This window comes from Phycodurus eques, chromosome 8 (assembly GCF_024500275.1).
Source record: "Phycodurus eques isolate BA_2022a chromosome 8, UOR_Pequ_1.1, whole genome shotgun sequence".
Taxonomy (NCBI): Eukaryota; Metazoa; Chordata; class Actinopteri; order Syngnathiformes; family Syngnathidae; genus Phycodurus; species Phycodurus eques.
Genome location: NC_084532.1, coordinates 8,338,348 through 8,356,867, shown reverse-complemented (window position 1 = coordinate 8,356,867; position 18,520 = coordinate 8,338,348). Strand labels below are relative to the sequence as shown.

At 40.9% G+C, this 18,520-nt stretch overlaps 1 protein-coding gene across 17 annotated transcripts in view; it reads left to right on the top strand.

Moving 5' to 3' along the window:
- dock7 (dedicator of cytokinesis 7) overlaps positions 1–9,990 on the top strand; it is a 92,493-nt gene extending 82,503 nt beyond the window's left edge. For 11 of the 17 annotated variants that reach the window (XM_061684905.1, XM_061684900.1, XM_061684896.1 and 8 more), the window contains 7 exons: positions 2,153–2,287; positions 2,829–2,918; positions 2,994–3,230; positions 3,326–3,469; positions 3,582–3,688; positions 6,520–6,687; positions 8,880–9,990. In XM_061684905.1, coding sequence (XP_061540889.1) covers positions 2,153–2,287; positions 2,829–2,918; positions 2,994–3,230; positions 3,326–3,469; positions 3,582–3,688; positions 6,520–6,687; positions 8,880–8,922 — 924 coding nt within the window. In that variant the 3' untranslated portion in view covers positions 8,923–9,990. The remainder of the gene's footprint in view (positions 1–2,152; positions 2,288–2,828; positions 2,919–2,993; positions 3,231–3,325; positions 3,470–3,581; positions 3,689–6,519; positions 6,688–8,879) is intronic. The other 6 variants (XM_061684903.1, XM_061684907.1, XM_061684908.1 and 3 more) reach the window with 1 other exon arrangement.
- Positions 9,991–18,520: the final 8,530 nt, after the last annotated feature.

The window sequence follows — 18,520 nt, the reverse complement described above, 5'->3', positions numbered from 1 at the left end:
GAAGTTTAATAGTGCCACTGCATTTAACTTTAAAATCGGCAAAGATCCATAGCAGGAGGATGAAAGAGCCACGTGTTGCTCTGGAGCCAAGCGTTGCCAACCCCTGGTCTAGACCATTAACATCTGCAGACGTCGTCGACTGTCTGCCGCCATCAGGGACACTTGCTGCGCTGGCAGTAAAACCCTTGTTTTCCCCTCACCTCTCCCTTCTTGTTGTACGAGGGGGGAGGGGCTTTTTTTTAACGTGACACCGTTAACCGGCTGTGTGCATGGGAGCCACAGTGTTTGACACTAAAAGTCTCTGAATGCATCACATCCGCACTCTGCACTCGCCTTGTCTTCATCTTCTGTCCATCTGAGGTGTCCACCAGAACACACCCATTTGCTGACAACGCTCACAGTCGTACCACCTCTTGTCTTTACACACACGGCTCGATTTTAGTGCATTGTCTTTGTCAGCCTCCCTGGTTTAACCACCATGTGTTTTCACTCATAATTGACTAAGCCTTTTGATGATGCAAACTGGCATCAGGGTGAAGATTGAGAGCATCGAATGTCTCACGTTTGTCTAAAATGCTAATCCCTTGAGAATTTTGATTTGTTGTTATTATTTCCGTTTTCATGAGTTTGAACTAAATCAACCCCTGTTTATTCAGATTTTTTTTTTTTTTCTTTTAAACCATCTATTACGTTGTTTAGTTACCAGTATTACCTTTTCCTGGTTTGTTGCATGGACAGAGCACTCATTCCTTCAGGTTCGGCACAGACAGTGCATGGTGTGTTTTTGGAGATTGTGGAGCTTTATTTTCTCACTTTTTTTTCTTTGTATCCGTCTACCTTTGCATGGTTTATTTAGATCCTCCACAATCCGTTCATGTTCTTAAAAAACATACTTTGTTGTTGGTGCTAATGCCAACGACAGTGTTAGCTTGTATTGTTTTAATCATTTTTTGGGGAGGAAGTTAATTCTGATTAAAATTTGTTCTGTTTTCTCCTTTTTTTTTTTTAATTTTCCTGGTTCCCGACCCCTCCTTCCCACTTTACTTAATTGTTTCTTGTGGTAAGTTTCTTTGTTTTCGGGGCTTCTCACATTTTAATTTTTTGGATTACTACTGACATGGTACTCCTGAATGGATGTAGTTTATGATTTATTATTATTTATTAACAGCCTTTCTGCTTCTTATGCCGCACATACTACTTTTAATGGCCTGTAATTGAAATTAGTTGGTCAATACTGAGTTATGGGCCCTTTTGTCTTGCATAACACTTACCTGCACTTCGGACCTGGTTCAGCAAGAACTAGTCGATAGGTTGATGTTGACTTCAACAAATGAAACACAAAAGATATTTCCTGAATTTATTTTTGATTGAAATATGCTGCTGATTTAAATACACCCAGGTGGTTTGAGGTTGATGGGCTGTGGTTACGTTTAACATTACAGTATAGTTTGTGTTCTGATGCCTTCAAATACATTGACACTTCGAACAAACGTACATGTCGTAATCCCTGCAAAGCGAAGGGACCACATTATTTTCCGGATTGTCCTGCATAAAAGTGAGAAAACACTTAACATAAATTGTAACCAGTCACAATTTGAAATGCATTTTAAATCATGAGGGACTAGTTACTTAATTCAGAGCAATTCAGTCAATAGTTGTGATTTGTGAAGGATGCCTGATTCTCGAGACACAGCAGGTCACATTAGTAATTGTTAGTATTTCTATTTTGTTTGTTTCAAATCTTTTTTTTTTTTTTAACTGCCAATCAGCTATCAATTGGCACATGTTGTCTAAAACAGTTATCCAGTTAAAAGCGGTGTTATTTAAATGTTATCATCCAAGATGGATAATATTTGCATGAGGAGGTGATTTTTACTTTTTGTATAAGGAAACATGGATTCACAATGTATATTTTATTTTTAGATGGAATTAATGTCACAGTTACAAAAAAACAGCAACCCAATGTAACTGTAGTTTCCCTTATGAGCCAACATCGTGATGAATTCCATGTTTATTTTGTGTAATGGGACCCAGACAGTCACAGGTGACTCCTTGTACTTTTTCTGAATGTCGTGGATTAACAGAAAATAATGTTGTGATGTGGGTTACATTCTTGTTTTTATGTAGCACTTATACATCATCTTATTGGCAGGATGGGAAGAGGATGTTTGGAACGTACTTTAGAGTTGGATTTTATGGTTCCAAATTCGGCGACTTGGATGAGCAGGAGTTTGTGTACAAAGAGCCAGCCATCACCAAGCTGGCGGAAATCTCTCACAGGCTGGAGGTGAGTTTAATACTCGGATGGCACGGCAATGGTTTTGGTCAAAATGCTCACATAACTCTCTTGGCACATTTCACAACCCCATTATGATAACATGAATATAGTATTTTTGTACATGTGATTTCTTAGTTTTAGTTTTTTCAATAAAATGGCAAAAATGGTTTGCATTGTTATGGGGTGTTTTATCTAGAATTTTGGAAGCGGGGGGAATTATATATTCCAGTTTGGAATAAGGCTGTAACTAAGTGTGGAAAAAGTGAAGTGCTGTGAATACGTTTCAGAGGGAGTGTAGATAACTACAATCTCATAAAACCTCATGAGATTAGGCAGGTGTATCTTTTGAGTGGCAAAGGCAAGGCACTTATGCCGTATTTAGTTTTTTTTTTGTTTTTTTTTTAATCCACAGCCACTTAGAGATCATTGTAAATGCATGTTCAAAGAGGAAAGCTCACTACTTCCATAGTTAGTAGTTTTAGTTAAGAATAAAGGTTGAGTTTTCAACTGGCGATTAAAGCAGTTCCCTTTTTCTTTTGTTTGTTCTCAGGGTTTTTACGGGGAGCAGTTTGGAGAAGATCAAGTAGAAGTCATCAAGGACTCCAACCCAGTAGACAAGTGCAAGCTTGACCCAAATAAGGTTGGCATTAGACACTCATCAGCTCATTCATAAACACAATAAAAAGCTCAATTGAACTTGTCCATTTTTCTTCAGGCATTCATTCAGATCACGTACGTGGAGCCCTACTTCGACACGTATGAGATGAAGGACCGCATCACCTACTTTGACAAGAACTACAACTTGCGTCGTTTCGTCTACTGCACCCCCTTCACTCTGGATGGACGTGCCCACGGGGATCTGCATGAGCAGTTCAAACGCAAGACCATCCTGACCACCTCTCATGCCTTCCCTTACATCAAGACGCGTATCAACATTGTCCACAAAGAGGAGGTCAATCAAACAAGTTCACGGGAGACCGAAATGTTTCACCCAATCTCACTGTGTCCATTCGTATGAAACCGCTGTCTCTTAATGGCCTTTTTTAGATTATTTCCACTCCTATTGAAGTGGCCATCGAGGACATGCAAAAGAAGACGCAGGAACTTGCCTTTGCTACCCACCAAGACCCTTCCGATGCCAAGATGTTGCAGATGGTCTTGCAGGGGTCAGTGGGCACCACTGTCAACCAGGTAAACTTTTAAAATATTTAAAAAGATATAATTTGGTCAAATGAATTTAAAAAGCCAACTGCTTCTTTAAAACAAAAACATTTGAAATAAGTTTCACGTGTGTATTTTTTAGGGTCCTTTGGAGGTTGCACAGGTGTTCCTGTCCGAAATCCCCAGTGACCCAAAACTTTACAGACACCACAATAAGCTACGACTCTGCTTCAAGGACTTCACAAAGAGGTAGGTATTTGTCAAAGTTGACGAAGGTGTCCGTTAAAAAACGGGCCCACTTGGAAGACCAACTTACACAGTGTGTCCAAGTGCCCAATTTTGATTTAACGTCTACAGTTTTCCCATAGAGGGGGATAGGGACAGTCAGAGAACCCTGCCACGAATAGTGAAAATCCGCACAATCATAGGTCCGCCTGGTAGGTCACCATTACAAAGCTGAAAAGAAAGAACGCACCAAAAGAATAATGTCAGAATTTTACAAAAATTAAGTTGATGTTTTCAAGAATCATTTTCAAAATGAAAGTTAAAAAAAAAAAAAAAAAAAAAGAATGGAACTGGATATTTTAGAGAAAAAAATGTCAGTACCTGTATTAAGGTCACTAATATCCTTCCTTTCTGTCATAAGAGTACAACTTTATTCTCAAAAACGTAGCTTTATACTTGAAAAAAAATATAAAATTTGAATCGCTTAGCATTATTCATTCATTTTCATCTTCCGTTCCGTTTCTTCTCACTAGCGTCGCGGGCGTGCTTGAGCCTATCCCAGCTATCTTTGGGCGAGAGGCGGGCCCGGTACACCCTGAACTGGTCGCCAGCCAATCGCAGGGCACATAGAAACAAAACAACCGTTCACACCTATGGGCAATTAAGAGTCTTCAGTGAACCTACCCTGCATGTTTTTGGGATGTGGGAGGAAACCGGAGTAGCCGGAGAAAACCCACGCAGGCACGGGGCCGGGATTTGAACTCCGGTCCTCAGAACTGTGAGGCAGATGTGCTAACAAATCGCCCACCGTGCTGCCTCTTAGCATTATTATTATTATGTGGCCCTAATACGCCTTCGTACACTACAGCAGTACTAATAACGCTAGATAAGATAATCCTTTATTGATCCCCAGAGAGGAAATTTGAATTAGGGCAATTTTTATGTGTATGATACACATAAAAATTGCCCTAATTCAAATGAACATACATTCATACATGAACAGTGTATAATTTTAATAGTAGGTGTATTTTAACAGGGAGGAAGAGAAGATCAAAAAGAAAATGTAGAAAATCACATAAAATAAAAGATTCAAATTATTTCAATTATTAATTATTAATTATTATTATTATTAAGTTTCTTGACCTCCTATCAAAACATGACTTGGTGGAGAGAACCCCTTGTACAGAGGTCAGATGTTTCTTGTAGTTGATCACCAGTTTTGCACACATCTTGGGAGGGATTTTGGACCACTCCTCTTTGCACATCCTCTCCAAATCCAAGGTTTTGAGGCTGTGTCCTGGCAACTCAAAGGTTCAGCTCCCTCCACAGATTTGTTTTATGGCATTTAGGTCCGGAGACTGGCTAGGCCATTCCTTGACCTTAATATGCTTCTTCTTTAGCCATACTTTCGTTTCCTTGGCTGTGTGCTTTGGGTCATCGTCATGCTGGAAGTCCTGTCCATGACCCATTTTAGATTTTCTGGCTGAGAGGAGGAGGTTGTAACCCAGGATTTCACGGCACAAGACTCCATCAGTATTTCCCTGGATGTGATGAAGTTGGCCTGTCACACCCCGAAAGCATAATGCTTCCACCTCCATGCTTGATGTTGGGGATGGCGTTCTTGGGGTCTGTGTTCCTCTTCCTCCAAACACGGCCAGTCAAATTGATTGCAAACAGTCATTTTATTTTTTCTTCCATTTTGTAATTATTGCACCAACAGCCTCTTGCCAATGTTCCTGAAGCCCAATCCATCTACAATGTTGTCCCTGATGTCCTTAAAACGTTCTTTGTTCTTGCTCATGATGGAGAGGTTGGTGTCTGATTGATTGATTCTGAGAACAAGTGTCTTTATCCAGGTAAGTTGAGATAGGTGTCATACAGCTAACAAGTTCAGATTCGGAGTACTTTCTTAAAGTGAGAGGACTAGTCTGCCGGGAACCAGAATTCTTTATTTTTGCTCGGGGATCAAATACTTATTTCACTCAATGAAATGCAAATACATTTTTATCTTTTTTTAAAATGTCATTTTTGGGATTTTATTTTAGATATTCCGTCTCTCACTGTTAACATAAACCTACAGGCTGCTCCTGTCTCTGTCAGTGGGTGAACTTACATACAGTAACCAGTGAGGGATCAAATAATTATTTCCTCCACTGCAGAGGATAAACTGAAGTAACATTTTCTCAAGAAATCTGAGGTTTTGTAAAATGAAAAGTTGGAATACAATTTTGGAGGAACCTGTTATTTATTTTTATATTAAGTATGGTATGATTTTAGTGGTCCAGCACCTTTGTACAGTGGCCGAGACAGGTCACAACAATTGCAAATGCCACAACACAACATCATTAATCCACATCGGAAATGAAGAAACGTTTTGTGTCTTTGTGTTTTTTTGTATTGTATTACGTGCCAGTGGCCTCTTTGAAAAGTAATTTCAGCCCTCTGTATGTTTTACATATACTGAGGACGGACAGTATATGCCACCATTCTATGTTTGTAATGACTTTAATAAAGTGGGAAAAAAAGGGATTGAGGCGGGAAGTTGCACAAGCTTAAAGTGAAAGTAAGCCATTTTGTAACTATTTCAGAAAGTAAGCTCTTTCGGATTGTCATTAGTCATCAATATTCCAACTTGGTTCGTTAAAATTTGTGCAACTTCCCGACTTAGTCGTTTGGTCCGTCGACAATATGCCATCTGCCGCCTTAAGTCAGCTCCCCTCCATCCTTGAACAGGATAAGTTTAATAGAAAATCAATCAATGGAATAATCAACAAACTCAAAACAGTCTCAAGCAGCTTAGTCAAAGTGTGGTTTACCACGCAATTTATGGTGCATTTGGACTACCCTTCACCTAGGTGTGAAGATGCCCTGCGTAAGAACAAGAGTTTGATCGGTCCTGACCAGAAGGAGTACCAGAGGGAGCTGGAGAGGAACTACCACCGCCTGAAGGAGGCGCTGCAGCCGCTCATCAACAGAAAGATTCCTCAGCTTTACAAACCTGTGCTACAGGTCAACTCACACAGGTACAGTAGTTTTCCTCTCTCGATCAGTGGCACACACACACACAAAATACAGTGGTACCTTGAGTTTATTTCGTTCCGTGACCAAGCTCTTAACTTGTACCGTAATTTTATCATGTATAATGCGCACCCCCCCACCCCAAAACAATTGTCAATAGTGTGCATTATACATGGGTTTAGGGGCAAAAACTTGCACATTTTATAAATGTATGCTGCCATGTAGTGGTTATGAAAAATCTGTACACTTTCATTCCAAAATGCCACCGCCACCTAGTGGTTATAAAAAAGGTGTAGCCTACACTTTCATTCCAATATGACAGGGGTACGTATGACTGGATTTTTGTACAGTTGTGCTCATGAATTCACATACCATGGCAGAATTGGTGAAATTTTATTTATTTATTTTTTAAATATGACTGATGAATGAACAGCAACCATCATTCATTACTTTATGGTTATGTTTTGTTTAATAATGCTTTTCTGAAATGCTTGACTGTTTAATTTGAATCCCATTAAAATAAAATTCAATATGTTTTGCCTGGCCCTTCATGTGATCTATAAAGAATTGTATCCATCTTACAAATTCTGCCTGGGTAATCACATATATGAGCACAACTGTGTGTTTTCTAATTTACTAAATAAAAGTAGGGCTGTGAATTTCAAAATAAGAGCCAAGTCAATAAAAAAAGAATATTACGTGTTCAAATAAAGTACTTCAGAATAATTATTTTTTTTAAAAACTAACCAAATATAGATAATACTTGTACGTATATCAAATCAATATTCCCCATTGAAATGAATTAAAACTCGATTAATCCGTTCAAGCCCCCTAAAACCAGTACATTTTGTGAATTTTTTAACGAAGAACATTTGTAGTTTATTGATAAAAACAGGATAAAATATTAAAGTTGTGTGCCTTTAAATGTGGTGTGGCTTAATGAGTGACGTCAGGAACATGGCCGGTTAGTCTGTGTAAGCATCTCAATGCCAGTTTTTTCCTCCTTGCTCCTTGTGAGTGTTCTAATTTTTGCATTTGTGTTTGATTGTTTGTCCCGTTCAATAAACGGCTGAATGTGACTGTGACCCTTTTTTATTTTTATTTTATTTTATTTTTTACCCCTCTTCACTTAAGCAGCGGCGTATCCGAAGCTAGTGCGTAATGTCCAATTTTTCCACAAACCACACACAAAAAAACCCAACAACTAAGCGACAGGTCGTAACTTGAAAAACGCGTAAGTTGGGTCTCTTGTAACTCAAGGTGCCGCTGTATTTTTGTAATGTCCAATTAAATTAGTTTTTGCTTTTGCTCTAAAATAATCATGAAGCAAGCGGACAGCTTGAGAAGGTAGTTTGATTCTTTTGGACCACTTGTTGTTGAGTTCTGTGTCGGCACCATTTGTACACTTAGGGTTCTGTGTATAAAAAGTACAAAAAAATCATGTCAGATGCGCTCGTACTGTACTTTTGTTTGCAAGGTTTGATTTGCGTGGGTTTTTTCTGGGTACTCCAGCTTTCTCTCACATTCCAAAAACATGCATGCTAGGTTCATTGAAGTCTCTAAATTGTCCAGAGGTGTGAACGTGAGTGTGAATTGACTGTTTGTCTATACAGTGCATCTGGAAAGCATTCAGAATGCCTCGTTTTTTTGATATTTTATCATGTATGTATTTTGTTAGGTGATTTCTTAATTTTTTGTTTTACTAATTTCCTTAAAAAAAAAAAAAAAAAAAAAAAATATTTTCAGATTATTATAGTTTTGTGTGTACACTTTTGGAGGAGAAAAGAATACTCCATTTGAACATAACAAAATGTGGAAAAAGTGAAGAGCTCTGAATACTTTCCAAATGCCCTGCGGTTGACTGGCGACCAGTCCAAGGGTGTACACCGCCTCTCGTCTAAAGTCAGCTGAGAAAGGCTCCAGCCCACTCTAATGAGGAAAAGTGGTATAGAACATGGATGAAGAAAATCTGACCAAAACAATTAGTAATGAGTAAATCCATCATTCTGAAGGAGCCTTCTTAATATTTGTCTCATAATAAAAACTAAACCGAAAAGTTGCATGTGACAAATCAAACACGTTCACCTCACTCAGTCTGTCTCATTTCACTTCACCAAAGCACCAGACCAAAGTAATTACTTTTTTCCCCTCTTGTTTGAAGTAGGAAATCTAAACTTTGCCTCCCTCTCATTCCCAGAGATTCTTTCAGCAGATTGAGTCTTCGCAAAGTTGAAATTTGAAGATGAAGAACGTACATACACACAAAGCAACACCAGAAGATGCAATATTAATTTATTCTTGTGTAAATAGTAGCGTGTTCCGAATGGGTCACAGTGTTTGTTTCTGGCTTCAAGTGTTCCAACTTGGTACGTCATTCCAGTGTCTTAACTTGTTTACACAACTCAGTCAGCAGGGTGAACAAGTGGATCTGATCTTAAAGAGACACCTTGACCTTTTAAATTTGGGGAACATTTTCCCCAGAGGCTGTGTTGATAATGTAAGCCTTTTGTCGAGAGGTACGAGACTCTGCTCGCTGTGAGCTCCCAAGCAACTGGTACCAAGAATGTTGCCATACCGTTATTGGTTCCAAAAAGTGCCAAAAAAAAGTTGGTTTTTTTTGCCAAATTCTTTAACAAACGTTGCAAATGTCAAGGTGTCTTTTTAATAATGTATGTGTTTTTTAAAAAAAAATAAATCTGTATTTAAAGTGTGCACTTTTTTTCTGGTGTAGCAATGCATTTCACAACTTGAAAGGTAAGGTTATGTGGGAGGGGTGGAAAAATGAAAACGTACACAAAAAAAAGATTATTTATCATATTGCTTTATCACATTTTTGTTAAAACTACAATGTTTTAAAGTTAGGTACTGAAATTGTATAATTTTATGTAGTTCTGTTTTGTTAATTTTAAATATTTTACTAAATAAATATTTTAATGTTCAGGCCTATGCTGGTCATAAATTTGCCTCTGGTTATCTGTTCATGCCTCATGCAAAACATATATTTTACACACACTCAAAATTATTCGCTTATCTGCCCTGGCTGAGATATGAATTTAAGTGACAGCCCAGTCTGAATCCTTAGGGTTTAATATGACATTGGTCTGCCCTCTGCAGTTATAACATCTTACTCTTCTGGAAAGGCTTTCCACAAGGTTTAGGAGTGTGTTCATGGGAATTTATGACAACCTTTCCAGAACCGCGTTTGTGCGGCCTGGCTCTCAGCCCTCCGCTCTATTTCATCACAGTGTTCTATAGGGTTGAGAATGCAGCCCTATGGGTGGCACAAGTCAGTGCAAACTGTAGGCCGGTCCCAAGCCCGGATAAATGCAGAGGGTTGCGTCAGGAAGGGCATCCGGCTTAAAACCTTGCCAAACAAATATGAGCGTTCATCCAAAGAATTCCATACCGGATCGGTCGTGGCCCGGGTTAACAACGTCCGCCACCGGCGCCATCAACCTGCGGGGCGCCGTTGGAAATTCAGCTACTGTGGGTCGAAGTCAAAGAAGAAGAGGAGGTGGAAAGCGGGTTCTTCGGCAGAAAGAGAAGAGGAAAACACAGAGCCTAGAACTGAATGTGGGGACTTTGAATGTTGGGACTATGACAGGAAAATCTCGGGAGTTGGTTGACATGATGATGAGGAGAAAGGTTGATATATTGTGTGTCCAGGAGACCAGGTGGAAAGGCAGTAAGGCTAGAAGTTTAGGGGCAGGGTTTAAATTATTTTACCATGGTGTCGATGGGAAGAGAAATGGAGTCGGGGTTATTTTAAAAGAAGAGTTGGCTAAGAATGTCTTGGAGGTGAAAAGAGTATCAGATCGAGTGATGAGGCTGAAATTTGTAATTGAGGGTGTTATGTGTAATGTGATTAGTGGCTATGCCCCACAGGTAGGATGTGACCTAGAGGTGAAAGAGAAATTCTGGAAGGAGCTAGATGATGTAGTTCTTAGCATCCCAGTCAGAGAGAGAGTCGTAATTGGTGCAGATTGTAATGGACATGTTGGTGAAGGTAATAGGGGTGATGAAGAAGTGATGGGTAAATACGGCATCCAGGAAAGGAACTTGGAGGGACAGATGGTGGTAGACTTTGCAACAAGGATGCAAATGGCTGTAGTGAACACTTTTTTCCAGAAGAGGCACGAACATAGGGTGACCTATAAGAGCGGAGGTAGAAGCACACAGGTGGATTACATCTTGTGCAGACGATGTAATCTGAAAGAGGTTACCAACTGTAAGGTAGTGGTAGGGGAGAGTGTGGCTAGACAGCATAGGATGGTGGTGTGTAAGATGACTCTGGTGGTGGGGAGGAAAATTAGGAAGACAAAGGCAGAGAAGAGAACCATGTGGTGGAAGCTGAGACAGGACGAGTGTTGTGCAGCTTTTCGGGAAGAGGTGATACAGGCTCTCGGTGGACGGCAGGAGCTTCCAGAAGACTGGACCACTGCAGCCAAGGTGATCAGAGAAGCAGGCAGGAGAGTACTTGGTGTATCTTCTGGCAGGAAAGGAGAGAAGGAGACTTGGTGGTGGAACCTCACAGTACAGGAAATCATACAAGGAAAGAGGTTAGCTAAGAAGAAGTGGGACACTGAGAGGACCGAGGAGAGGCGAAAGGAATACATTGAGATGCGACACAGGGCAAAGGTAGAGGTGGCAAAGGCAAAACAAGAGGCATATGATGACATGTATGGCAGGTTGGACACTAAAGAAGGAGAAAAGGATCTATACAGGCTGGCCAGACAGAGGGACAGAGATGGGAAGGATGTGCAGCAGGTTAGGGTGATTAAGGATAGAGATGGAAATATGTTGACTGGTGCCAGCAGTGTGCTTGCTAGATGGAAAGAATACTTCGAGGAGTTGATGAATGAGGAAAATGATAGAGAAGGGAGAGTAGAAGAGGTAAGTGTGGTGGACCAGGAAGTGGCAATGATTAGTAAGGGGGAAGTTAGAAAGGCATTAAAGAGGATGAAAAATGGAAAGGCAGTTGGTCCTGATGACATTCCTGTGGAGGTATGGAAGCATCTAGGAGAGGTGGCTGTGAAGTTTTTGACCAGCTTGTTCAATAGAATTCTAGTGCGTGAGAAGATGCCTGAGGAATGGAGGAAAAGTGTACTGGTGCCCATTTTTAAGAACAAAGGTGATGTGCAGAGCTGTGGCAACTATAGAGGAATAAAGTTGATGAGCCACACAATGAAGTTATGGGAAAGAGTAGTGGAGGATAGACTCAGGACAGAAGTGAGTATTTGCGAGCAACAGTATGGTTTCATGCCTAGAAAGAGTACCACAGATGCATTATTTGCCTTGAGGATGTTGATGGAAAAGTACAGAGAAGGTCAGAAGGAGCTACATTGTGTCTTTGTAGATCTAGAGAAAGCCTATGACAGAGTACCCAGAGAAGAACTGTGGTACTGCATGCGGAAGTCTGGAGTGGCAGAGAAGTATGTTAGAATAATACAGGACATGTACGAGGGCAGCAGAACAGCGGTGAGGTGTGCTGTAGGTGTGACAGAAGAATTTAAGGTGGACGTGGGACTGCATCAGCCCTGAGCCCCTTCCTTTTTGCAGTGGTGATGGATAGGCTGACAGATGAGGTTAGACTGGAATCCCCGTGGACCATGATGTTTGCAGATGACATTGTGATCTGCAGTGAAAGCAGGGAGCAGCTGGAGGAACAGTTAGAGAGATGGAGGCATGCACTGGAAAGAAGAGGAATGAAGATTAGCCGAAGTAAAACAGAATATATGTGCATGAATGAGAGGGCTGGTGGGGGAAGAATGAGGCTACAGGGAGAAGCGATAGCAAGGGTGGAGGACTTTAAATACTTGGGGTCAACCGTCCAGAGCAATGGTGAGTGTGGTCAGGAAGTGAAGAAACGGGTCAAAGCAGGTTGGAACGGGTGGAGGAAGGTGTCAGGTGTGTTATGTGACAGAAGAGTCTCTGCTAGGATGAAGGGCAAAGTTTATAAAACAGTAGTGAGGCCAGCCATGATGTACGGATTAGAGACAGTGGCACTGAAGAGACAACAGGAAGCAGAGCTGGAGGTGGCGGAAATGAAGATGTTGAGGTTCGCTCTTGGAGTGACCAGGTTGGATAAAATTAGAAATGAGCTCATCAGAGGGACAGCCAAGGTTCGATGTTTTGGAGACAAAGTTAGAGAGCGCAGACTTCAATGGTTTGGACACGTCCAGAGGAGAAATAGTGAGTATATTGGAAGAAGGATGATGAGGATGGAGCTGCCAGGCAAGAGAGCTCGAGGAAGACCAAAGAGAAAGTTGATGGATGTCGTGAGGGAAGACATGATGGCAGTTGGTGTTCGAGAGGAGGATGCAGGAGATAGGCTTACATGGAAAAGGATGACGCGCTGTGGCGACCCCTAACGGGACAAGCCGAAAGGAAAAGAAGAAGAAGTTCTATAGGGTTGAGGTCAGGATTGTGCAGGCCAGTCAAGTTCATCCACATCAAACTCATCCATGTCTTTTGATTTGTCCCCTGATGCATAGTTATGTTGGAACAGGAAGGGGCCATCTCCAAAACTTTCCCACAAAGTTGGAAATTTCCAAAATATTAGCCTCTGAGCTCCAGTGAAAGAAACAATGCTTCAGCATACCAAGAGATTTTGGACAGTCAAACAGTTTGGGAATTACCCCGTTCTGTTCCAACATATCAGTTTGTGTACTGGTGCACAAAGCAAGGCCTGATATACAGGACAAGACAAGGACCCAAAACACACTGCCAGCACAACAAAGGACTTCATCAGGGGGAAAAGGTGGAAGGTCTTAGACTGGCCAAGTAAATCACCTTAACCCAATAGAGCATGCATTTTACCTCCTGAAGACTGAAGGGAGAAACCTCCAGAAACAAACAAGAACTGAAAGAAGCTGCAGTAAAGGCCTGGAAAAGCATATCAAATGAATAATGCAACAGTCTGGTGAAGTCAATGGGTCCCCCATGGCTTAATGCAGTTATTGCAAGTAAGGGTTATGCCACCAAATATTTAATGTTAATCACTTTAACTGAATCATGTCTGTGCCAATACTTTTTCTCTCTTGAAAAGTGGGTGGGTTCAAACAAAAGGTCTTCTGTTCTGAGATGTTTAACACATGTAGATGTAAATACCATGAAATGAAAGCTGGAATTCTGAACCTTTGTCTCATATTCATCTTTTGATCTGAAACCCAAATGTCTTCAGTATAAAACAAAAACAAAGGAATTGACCTTGCCGTTCCAATAATTCTGGAGGGGACTGTGTGTGTGTGTGTTCAGATCCCCTTAAATTTTTTACTCTTTGTCATATTGCAGCCATTTGTCCAAATCATTTAAGTTCATTTTTCACCTCCTTAATGTACACACATCACCCCATATTGACAGAAAAAACAAGAACAAATTGCATATTTATTAAAAAAATGAAATATCACACAGCCATAAGTATTCAGTCCCTTTGCTCAGAAACCCTTTTGAGCTACTACAGCCATGAGTCTTTTTTGGGAATGACGCAAAATGTTTTTCACACCTGGATTTGGGGATCCTCTGTCATTCGTCCTTGCAGATTCTGTCCAGTTCTATCAGGTTGGATGGTGACCGTTGGTGGACAGCCATTTTCAGGTCTCTCCAGAGATGCTCAATTGGGTTTAAGTCAGGGCTCTGGCTGGGCCATTCAAGAAGTCACGGAGTTGTTCTGAAACCACTCCTTCGTTATTTGAGCTGTGTGCTTAGGGTCATTGTTTTGTTGGAAGGTGAACCTTCAGCTCAGTCTGAGGTACTAAGCACTGTGGAGAACGTTTGCGTCCAGCATATCCCTGTTTTTGGCCACATTCATCTTTTCTTAGATTGCAACCAGTCGTCCTGTCCCTGCTGCTGAAAATAAAAACCTCCAATGAAGGTACAGAACCATCTCAAGGATGATCAGAAGAAATAGACAGCACCCGAGTTAAATATGAGTGTCACAGCAAAGGGTCTGAATACTTATGGCTGTGTGATATTTCAGTTTTTCTTTTTTAATAAATATGCAAAAATGTCGACAATAGTGTTTTTTCTTTCAACATGGAGTCCACCAATTGTGCAAGTTCTCCTACTTAAAAAGATGAGAGAGTCCTGTGATTTTCATCATAGGTATGCCTCACCTTTGAGAGAAAAACAAATCCATAAATTATTATTATTATTATTATTTTTTTAAAATAATTTATTACCAAATTCATTCATCTTCTGTTCCGCTTCTCCTCACTAGGGTTGCGGGCGTGCTGGAGTCTATCCCAGCCATCTTCGGGCGGGAGGTGGGGTACACCCTGAACCGGTCGCCAGCCACTCGCAGGGCACATACAAACAAACAACCATTCGCACCAACGGGCAATTTAATAGTCTTCAATTAACCTATGCTGCATGTTTTGGGGAAATAGGAGGAAACCGGAGTGCCCGGAAAAAACCCACACAGGCACGGGGAGAAAATGCAAACTCCACACAGACCGGGTCGGGATTTTAACCCCGGTCCTCAGAACTGCGAGGCAGATGTGCTAACCAGTCGTCAACCGTGCCGCTATTACCAAATTATGGTGGAAAATAAATATTTGGCCAATAACAAAAGTTCATCTCAATACTTTGTTATATAGCCTTTGCTGGCAATGACAGAGGTCAAATGTCTAAGTCTTCACAAAGTTTACACACACTGTCGCTGGTATTTTGGCAGATGTCCTAGAGCAGTGATGTTTTGGGGCTGTTGCTGGACAACACAGACTTTCAACTGCGTCCAAAGTTTCTAAATGGCGTTGAGATCTGGAGACTGGCTAGGCCACTCCAGGACCTTGAAATGCTTCTTACGAAGCCACTCCTTCGTTGCCCGGGCGGTGTGTTTGGGATCATTGTCATGCTGAAAGACCCAGCCAGGTTTCATCTTCAATGCCCTTGCTGACGGAAGGAGGTTTTCATTCAAAATCTCACGATACATGGCCCCATTCATTCTTTCCTTTACACGGATCAGTCATCCTTGTCCCTTTGCAGAAAAACAGCCCCAAAGCTTCATGTTTCCACCCCCATGCTCCACATGGTAGGTATGGTGTTCTTTGGATGCAACTCAGCATTCTTTCTCCTCCAAACACGACAAGTTGAGTTTTTACCATAAAGTTCTATTTTGGTTTCATCTGACCATATGACATTCTCCCAATCCTCTTTTGGATCACCCAAATGCTTTCGAGCAAACTTCAGACGGGCCTGGACATGTACTGGCTTAAGCAGTGGGACACGTCTGGCACTGCAGGATTTGTGTCCCTGGCGGCGTAGTGTGTTACTGATGGTAGCCTTTGTTACTTTGGTCCCAGCTCTCTGCAGGTCCTTCACTCGGTCCCCCCATGTGGTTCTGGGATTTTTGCTCACCGTTCTTGTGATCATTTTGACCCCACGGGGCGAGATCTTGCGTGGAGCCCCAGATCGAGGGAGATCATCAGTGGTCTTGTATGCCTTCCATTTTCTAATAATTGCTCCCACAGTTGATTTCTTCACACCAAGCTGCTTACCTATTGCAGATTCAGTCTTCCCAGCCTGGTGCAAGTCTACAATTTTGTTTCTGGTGTCCTTTCACACCTCTTTGGTCTTGGCCATAGCGGAGTGTGACTGTTTGAGGTTGTGCACAGGTGTCTTTTATACTGATAACAAGTTCAAACAGGTGCCATTAATATGGCACCTGTTTGGTAACGAGTGGAGGACAGAGGAGCCTCTTAAAGAAGAAGTTACAGGTCTGTGAGAGCCAGAAATCTTGCTTGTTTGTAGGTGACCAAATACCTATTTTCCACCCTAATTTGATAATACATTTTTTAAAAATCAGACTGTGATTTCTCATTTTCTCTCATAGGTGAGGTATACCTGATGAAAATTACAGGCCTCTCTCATCTTTTTAACTTGCACAACTGGTGGATGACTAAATACCTTTTGGCACCACTGTGTGTTGTGTGAATACATATATATATATATCAATGATTTCCAACCTTTATGGAGCCAAGGCACATATTTTACAATTGAAATATCTCACGGCACACCAACAAATGTCACAGAAAGTGGATACATTAATTACTGTATGTACTTCCTCCAATTCTAATTGAAGAGCATTTATTTGTTCTGTCACTATGCCTGATGAACAAAGATGAACAAAGACACATTATTTCTTTTAAATAAATAATTTTTCAAGAAATTATGTAAAATTTTATGATTTTCTACGGCACACTGTGCCCTGGCACACTGGTTGAGAATCATTTAGTAGTCAAACTACTGCATTTCCAAGTTACCAAAAAAAAAAATAGCCATTAAAACTGACCTAGCCCATTGGTTTAAATACTGTATGTGTGTATATATACAGTTGTGTTCAAAATAGTAACAGTGTTTAAAAAGGTGAGTAAATGTGAAAATGCTTCAAATAAATAAATAAAAAAAAACGTTGACGTCTTTACAAACTCAAAAATGTACTGTATAAACCAGGAAATGCTTGAAAATTCAACTTCCCTGAGAATCATAAACTAATATTTAGTTGCATAACCACGGTTTATGATAACTGCTTCACATCTGTGGTGCATGGAGTTGACCGACTTCTGGCATCGGTCAGCAGATATTGCAGCCCAGGACAATTGTACTGTTCCACAATTCCTTTACATTTCTTGGTTTTGCCTCATGAACAGTATTTTTTATGTAAACCCACAAGTTTTCTATGGGATTAAGGTCCGGGGATTGTGCTGGCCACTTCATTACTTGAATGCTGTTTGTCTGGAACTATGATTTCCCCCCCCCCCCCGCTGGCTGGTGTGTTTGGGGTGATTGTCTTGTTGAAACACCCACTTCAAAGGCATTTTCTCTGCAGCATAGGGACAACATGACTTCTTCCAATATTAGGATGAAACTGATCCATGTTCCCTGGTATGCGATAAAGAGGACCTACACCCCCATACATGATGCTTGCACCACCATGTTTCACCGTCTTCACTGTGTATTGTGGCTTGAATTCAGTGTTTGCAGGATGTCTGACAAAGTGTCTGTGGCCAGTCAATGTGTTCTTTGGCAAATTGTAACCGCTTCAGCACATCTTTTTTTATTAACAATTGGACTTTGCAAGGGCTTCTTGCTGGTATCTTGGCTTCATATAGACGTCGTCTTGATTGTTGCAGTCCTCACAGGTAACCTTAGATCTTCGTTGATCCTCCTGGAGCTGATCATTGGCTGAGCCTTTGCCATTTGGTTATTCCATTCGAGTAGTCATTTTTCTTCCTCGCCTTTCTGGTTTTGGCTGCCATTTTAAAGCGTTTGATATAATTTTTCATTTTCTGCACTTTTTTATAGGTTTTCACCTCTTAGTAATTTCCTAATCAAAGAACACTCTTCTTCTGAACAACCCATTTTACTGTTTCAAGGACAAATGAAAATGCAGCATCAGTTGCCTTGATCCTTGAGGGTCACCTGTTTAACAGCCCCCCCCCCAGCATCTTACTCAGCATTATTTTTTTAAGCACGCCCCTTTCAGTTTCACAGAATCAGCAGCATGCACGTCATGCCTGTTGGTTTTCTATACCTTTACTAAACCTAGAAACTTACTTGCAGTGTAGAAGTTGAAATACTAACAAAAATAGTGATTTATCTTGCTAGTGATGTGGGATTGCTATTATTTTAAACACAACTGTATGTATGCGTGTATATATAATTCCCAGCCATCGCCTAAGCCTAGTGTGGTAGTCTGCAAGCTTGTAAACACCTGTGTGTATTGTACTACCAATCACTTTAGCAGTGATACTGAGGCGATTGCTCTTGAGAAATTAAGCCTATAAGTATTTTTACGTAGCCCTATGTCAATTCATTCCTCTTAAAAGTGAAGCAATA